The following is a 7,123-nucleotide window of genomic DNA, read 5'->3' as shown; positions in this document are numbered from 1 at the left end:
ACAACTCAAGGACTGACTGCTATGTCCAGTGGACAAATGCAATTTAAAAGTTAAGGCGTGTGTGTTATAATGTAGTGGGGTATGAGCTCTAGAACCAGATTTATTAGATTTGAATCCTGGCTTGCTCCATCATTTACTGGATGTGTGTCCTTGAACCAGTTACCCTATATTTCCGTTTCTTCATCATTTAAGTGGGGGATAATTAACTCTTTCATAGAGTTTTATGAGGTCTAATTGAGATGATAAATGAAAAGGACTTAAGAGAGTACCTGCATATAGAAAATGTTTGTATCTGATTTGTTAATTTCTACTCAAAGATTTCTCTAGGTCGCTTTCATTTTTCTTCGTTATTTTTGAGGCAGAGTCTTACTCTGTTGCCCAGGCTGGAGGACAGTAGCACAATCATGGCTCACTGCATCCTCCACCTCCTGGCTCAGGTGATCCTTCCACTTCAGCCTCTCAGGTAGCTGGGACTATAAGCATGCATTACCATACCCAGCTAATTTTTTTTTTTTTTTGGTAGAGACAAGGACTTGCCGTGTTGCCCAAACTGGTCTCAAACTTCTGAGCTCAAGTGATCCTCTTGCCTTGGCCTCCCAAAGTCATGAGCCACTGAGCCTGGCTGGTCACTTCTGATTTTAACTTAGTGAGTATATCCCAGAACCCTGGTGGGCTGTATGTCAGGTCTAAGCTCTCTTTAATATGCCATACTGTTTTGGATATTGGACTCGTTGAATTAATTAGCATGCAAACTCTGACTTTCTAATCCAGGTAAGCAGCAAAATGCCTCTCTCTACAAACCACAGTCCTGATTGTGGTTTTGGCAGAAACTTCCAAATATATGCAGAATCAAGAAGTCTTTGAAAACATTCTGGTCTAAGATGTTCTGCTCTTTCAGTATTAGGAGTCTTCTGATAAGGCATGTGGTTGATGACCAGACCTTAGCACATCCACTCTCTCTCTGGCAACAGCTAAATTTGAATTTAATTCCTTTTTGTTGCCTCATCATAGTTTCCACAGGCCACCTCAGTTCTCTGTACCTCTGTGTCCCTTTTCATGATTCAGGGTGAATAGCCAACTATCTCATCAGGAAGTATGTTCTTAGAGTATATTAAGAAGAAAGTATTGGAGCTTGTGGGAAGATACCGCAAACATTTTGATGACCCTTCAATCTCTAGCATAAATTGATTCTAGAATGTAAGCCTCTTGAACATATAAGATCGATGTCATTTTTCTTTTGACCCCTAAATGGTAAAGCATAGTGCTGTGGACTGAACTGTGTCCCTCCAAATCCATATGTTGAAGACTTCACCTCCAATATGACTGTATTTGGAGATAGAGCTTTTAGGAGTTAATAAAGGTGAGATAAAGTCAAAGGGTGGGGCCTGAATCTGATAGAGCTGATGTCCTTATAAGAAGAGGAAGAGAAACCAGAGTTCTTTCTCTGTATGTCATGACACAGCAAGAAGGTGGCTGTCTGCAAGCTATGAAGAGAGCACTCACCAGAAACCGAATTGACTGGGACTTTGACCTTGGACTTCTTGCTTCTAGAGTTGTGAGAAATAAATTTCCATTGTTTAAGCCACTTACCCTATGGTATTTTGTTATAGCAGCCTGAACAGACCAAGGCATATAGATGAAGATGTGAAAAAAAATTGTGGACCGAATTTCAAGATTATTCAGAATTGTGAGGACATAAGAATAATTCTAATACTCAGTTTGAGAGATAATCTTGACTTTATCTTCTATCATATACCAGTGAGGCCAAAAGCTTTGTTCATTGCTTGATTAAGACTTCTCAAAGATCCCATTTTTCCTCTAGTAGAGGTGCTAATGAGAGTGAAATTGTCAAAAACTAATGAGAACCACCGTCAGGAGGACATGAGGTAAGGGAAGAGCCTGGACAACTTATACTTTGTACTTGTAGTTTTTGAACAATTGACCTTGTGGCTATACTTTCATAGGATACATTCAGATTAAAAGTGGTAGAGTGTGAGAGGAGAGTAAGCACTGGAGACTGGCCAGTGAGGAAGCACTTCACTTGGGCCAGGAGAGAAGAGGTGGTACCTCACAGCCAGGAGAAGAGATCCTCTTTCCAGAAGGGATGACTGTGCCTGGGCCCAGTCAAGGATTCAGGTGCAGAGAGTTCTTCAGTATTGCTGAGCCAGATGGTCTACTTTTATTTTGGTGAAAGCCAACCTGAAGCAAAGACACTTTTCTTCTTCCATTAAAAAAAACAACAAAGCAAAACCAGAAACAAAAAAGCTTGTGATGTGGAGCTCTGCCAAGCTTGAACTAGAAAAAAAAATCCCTTGCCTTTTTTCCAAGGCAGTATGTAAATGATGCTTTGTAGTTTTGCTTGTGCAGTCCCTGGGGACTGTTCAGAGGGCCTCACTGCAGTCCATCACTGCTGCAGAATTTGATTTTCATGATTATGAACATTCTATAACGCTATCCCTCTAGGTCCAGTTGTCACCTCCCTGCACAATCATCTTTGGTTGAGGATATTATATTGTTTTGAAATCCAAAGATCTTCTAAAAATGATCACCTAAGTTAGCTTTTAGAATTTCAAGCATGTGTTTATGTGTGCCCTTCTCCCTTCTGTAGTTTTCCAGAGTTCATGTGTGGCAGGCAGAGACATTAACTCCCTTCATTCAAGAAGGATTTCTTACTGCTTAACCCAGAAGCGTTCAGCCTAGCTGGAGAATTTGGAAGAGCGCTTTCAGTTTTTGGCCAGGTTGTGTTGTTTGTAAAAATGGGGCCACGTAATTAGGGCCCCAATGGCGTGTGGATTCATTCACTGGCACATTAGGGAGACCACAGTGCTTTTATGGGTTAGTTGCTGACCGTGCCCTCTCTGTTTCCTTTGATGTAAATATGTCATTGCTAAGAAGGATGACAACTAAGTCCTGACAGGCAGGTTTTCAGAACAAAGAGACAGTGAGTAAAGAAAGAGCTGTGGAAGCCATGCAAGTTCTGTCACTGAGTTCTAAGAACCTGTCCTTTAAAACACAAGCAACTTCCCAAAATCTTTCTAGGAGTTGGATCTGGCACAACTAAAACCCCAGGTAGAGCAAAACCTTTTCAGTGTGTACTTGGCACCAACATGCAGCATCTCACAGAAATGAAGAGAGGACTGGACCTCACTGCTTGGCTCTGGCTGTTGTGCCTCAGAAGAAAGAACCATGTGTGGTGGCTGTACCAACCATTCATTTTGGCACGGCAGTTGTTGGCAACTGTGCGGCTAGGACAAACGAAGAGCTTGCGGTTGGTTAGCACCAGGCCCCAAATTCCTTGTTGAAGACTCGATGGGGAGCCCATATCTGGAGGAAAGAAGTCCAGGCTAAGCAAAGCTACTTAAGGAGAGATTTGCATTTAGAAGTTTCACTTCATTGAGTCAGTTCAAGTTTTATCCTAAATGGACTTTATGCTGAGTTGTGGGGGGCGGTGAAATCACCCAAGTTTGAGATTCCAGCATTACTCATGAGCCTAGCTGCCCACTTTTAGAATTGCATCCACTTGAGGTAATGTTTTTCAGTTTTATAATCCTGGTGCAAATGAAAAGCATTGATGGTGATGCAGATCTCAAGGCCAATGTCACTAATCCATTAAAACGTTTGTTTTGCTTTGCTTTGGCATGGACATAAATGAAACAAATAAACAAAAGTGCTTCCAGAGCGAAGAGAACATACTCTCCCACGAGAGCTCTATTAGATAACCCAGAATAGTCGAAAAAGCACTGGCTCTGGATCCTCAAGATCTGCCTTAAGTTCTAGCTCTGCCATATTGTTTGATCTTAGGCACCTAAGAAAATTCTTCTGTGCCTCAGTTTCTTTATAAAATGAAGAGGTTAAAAAAAAAAAAGACCCTTCCCAATCCTGTGAACCTTTTTTCTTATGGTGAAAAAATATATAATTAGAATTGGCCACCTAGACTCTTTTTAGATGATCCCAGTTTTGTTGGCAACATCCAAAGTGTCATAATCAGGAGCCAGTCGAACATATGCCTTCTTCTCTCCATCGGGCCTAATCAGGGTATTGACCTTGACAACATCAATGTCATAGAGCTTCCTCACAGCCTGTTTTATCTGGTGCTCGGTGACTTTAACATCCATGGTGAACACAAGTGTGTTGCTGTCTTCTATTTTCTTCATGGCAGACTCAGTGGTCAGGGGAAACTTGATGATGGCAGGGTGGTCAAGTTTGTTTCTCCTGGGGGTGCTCTTCCAAGGATATTTGAGCTGCCTCCAGAGCTGCAGAATCTTGGGCCTCTGGAAAGTGGGCAATGTGTAGATTTTCTTTTTTTTGTGGCTGTGGATGCCTTTCAGCACGGCCTTCTTGGCCTTTGCTTTGGCTTCAGCTTTAGAAGGGGGAGGGGCGGGGCAGGGGCAGGGGCAGGAGCAGGACAAGTGTTAGGAGCTTCCTTCTTGACCTCTGGCACCATCTTGTGAAAAGGGGTCCCTGTGAACTTGATTAGGGAGCCTCTAGGCTGTCAGGATGCAGTCGAGTAAGCAGGTGGGAACCAGGTGGGTGAGGGCTCATCACTGGCGGCACCCACACAGCAGGGCCCCGGCTTCACCTAGGCTGGCCGTCTGGCCTGGTCAAGGAGATGGCCACCAGATGGAAGAGGTACAACTGTGTGACTTAAAGAGATCACTCTTTCTGCTCCCTTCTAGGTCCTGGAGAAGCTGAGTATGAGTTCTAGGGCAGCTATTTTCCTGGGGCCTCTTGGTCTGTGTTGGCTCATGGTGCGGACACAGCCTAAAGGGGTCCAAAACATGTCTGTCGAGTATCACTTTAGCTCTGTCTCAAAATTTTGCTACCTTCGGAACAAATCCAAGCCTTCTATCCATTATGGGTACATTCTCTTTTCTTTTGTAGAGACAGAATCTCACTTTGTCACCCTGGCTAGAGTGCAGTGGCACTGTCATAGCTCATGATAACCTCCGATTTCTAGGCTTAAGCAATCTTCCCTCACCTCAGCCTTCTGAATAGCCAGGACTATAGGTGTGCACCACCATGCATGGTTAATTTTTAAAATTTTTTTGTAGAAATGGGTCTCATCATGCTGCCCAGGCTGATCTCAAGCTCCTGGGCTCGAGCAATCCTTCTGCCTCAGTCTCTCAAAGTGCTGGGATTACAGGCACGAACCACCGCTCTGACCCATAATGGATACATTTCTTCCACTCCAGCATGACAGATCTTTGGGAAAATGTGTAAAAGTGAATTGTAGTCTCTTTTTCTCTTTTTTGCCAAATTTATACACAAACTTAAAAAAAATTGTCAGCTTTAAAAATTTTTTTTAAATTCTGATATCTACTTTTATTCTTCAATAGACCATGATGGTGCAAGAAACTTGGTTCTGGAGTGTGGTGTGTAAAGCCCAGTCTTGCCCCATGGGGTGACTGAGCCCCGGGACTCTCTAATCCATGCCACATGCGGTGACCTGAGCAGACCTTGCAGGAAAACAGAAGTCTTGCTGTCCCCTCATGGAGCAGTTGCTCACAGTCCCTTGTACAGCTGTGGCCTGCTTTGTTGGAAAGTACAGCGTGACTTGATCTTTTAAGCTCTTTTCTCCCTATAGGTATTATAAATAACAACTGGTGGGTGTACCTGCCAAAAGGGCTTGAGACCTATACTCAAAAAGCATTGTTTTGTGTAATTTTAACTTCATTAGCAATTATAGAAGAGGGGGGGAAAAAAAAAGAAACCCGAAAGCAAAGCTACTTTGTTGTGACCCAGAAAATCCAAACTGGGGAAAGAAGAATTGAAATGGAGAAAGACAAGCTCTTTTCAAAACCCCAGATTCCTTAGAACTTGTCTAAGAAAGTAAGGAGCATAAACAGGTCTAGTTCCCCAAGACATTCCAAGTTCAGCAATCAAACCAAAGTTTGAATTCAGGTAAGCAGTAGTTGAGAGCTGGCATTCTGACCTCACACAGTGGCTTCAAAATGTTTGACACCCTTTTGGTTTCCGTTTGTTTAAAGTTAAGAGAAAGTTAAATTGCTCTATTTTGGCTTCTGTATTTGGGTTCCGGAGGGATTGCCATCTGTTTTAGAGCTCTCTAGGAAAACAGAGAGGTGACATTCTGGGACACCAACCCAAGGAAGAAGGAATGATGAGACCAGGCCAACACAGGATCACACTGTTGTTATTACCCCTTCTTCCACTCTCAAGTTCTAGCAACTGAATTGCCAGTCCATCTGTGGTACTTGTGATCCATGGAAGAACTCATGAGCGACTGTCTAAATCATGCAGACAGGAAATGAGTGAAAAGCAAACAAGGAGTTTCCACCTTTTGGGCAAACATCTGTTACCCAAACTGGCTGGCTTTTTTTTTTTTGGTGGTAAAATACACATACCATAAAGTTCACCATTTAAAAGTGTACGGGTCTGTGGCATTTTAAGTACATTCACATTGTTGTGCAGCCATCCATCACGATCATCCATCTCCAGAACTTTTTCATGATCTCAAATTGAAACTTTGTACCTATTAATAGCAGCTCCCCATTTTCCTCTCACCCTGAGCCCTGGCAACCACCATTCATTCTACTCTCTGTTTTTTGGAGGGTTTTTTTGAGTCGGGGATCTCACTCTATCACCCAGACTGGAGTGCAGTGGCATGTTTGCAATTCACCACAGCCTCCAATTCCTGGACTCAAGCAATCCTCCAGCTCCAGCCTATAGGTGTGTGCCATCATGCCTGGCTAATTTTTTTTTTTTTTGGTAGAGATAAGGTTTCACTATGTTGCCTAGACTGGTCTCAAAATCCTGGGCTCAAGCAATCTTCTTGCTTTGGCCTCCCAAATTGCTGGGATAACAAGTGTCAGTCACCACATCCAGCCCTTTCTGTTGTTATGAAGTTGACTACTCTAGATACTTCATATAAGTGAAATCATACAGTATTTGTTCTTTTGTGATTGGCTTATTTGATTTAGTATAATAATGTCTTCAAGTCTCATCCATTGTAGTGTGTAGCATGTGCTGAATAATATTTCAGTGTATGTATATACCATATTTTGTTTATCCATTTGTTTGTTAATAGACATTTGTGTTGTTTCCACCTTTTGAGTATTGTGAATAACACTGCTATGAACACTGATGTACAAATATCTGTTTCACT

The 7,123-nt window shown here is 42.5% G+C and overlaps 1 protein-coding gene across 1 annotated transcript; it reads right to left on the bottom strand.

Moving 5' to 3' along the window:
• Positions 1-3,941: 3,941 nt before the first annotated feature.
• Positions 3,942-4,444, bottom strand: LOC103259694 (60S ribosomal protein L23a-like). The gene is made up of 2 exons (XM_008057350.1): positions 4,419-4,444; positions 3,942-4,383 (listed from the first exon to the last, which is right to left on the bottom strand). Exons 1-2 carry the CDS (start codon positions 4,442-4,444, stop codon positions 3,942-3,944), a joined length of 468 nt encoding a protein of 155 aa, XP_008055541.1.
• Positions 4,445-7,123: the final 2,679 nt, after the last annotated feature.

The sequence above is a fragment of the Carlito syrichta genome, unplaced genomic scaffold (genome assembly GCF_000164805.1).
Source record: "Carlito syrichta isolate Samal-C Ts95f unplaced genomic scaffold, Tarsius_syrichta-2.0.1 Scaffold302957, whole genome shotgun sequence".
Lineage (NCBI taxonomy): Eukaryota > Metazoa > Chordata > Mammalia > Primates > Tarsiidae > Carlito > Carlito syrichta.
Note: the sequence above shows the minus strand (reverse complement) of the source record. Positions and strands in the feature narration are given on the sequence as shown.

What these genes read in the sequence shown, in the direction of transcription:
- LOC103259694 (XM_008057350.1), bottom strand. Translation starts at nt 4,444, where the DNA reads ATGGTGCCAGAGGTCAAGAAGGAAGC. An exon ending in CCAGAGGTCAAGAAGGAAGC is followed by an intron (nt 4,384 to 4,418) that starts TCCTAACACTTG and finishes CCCCTGCCCCTG; the next exon opens with CCCCGCCCCTCCCCCTTCTA.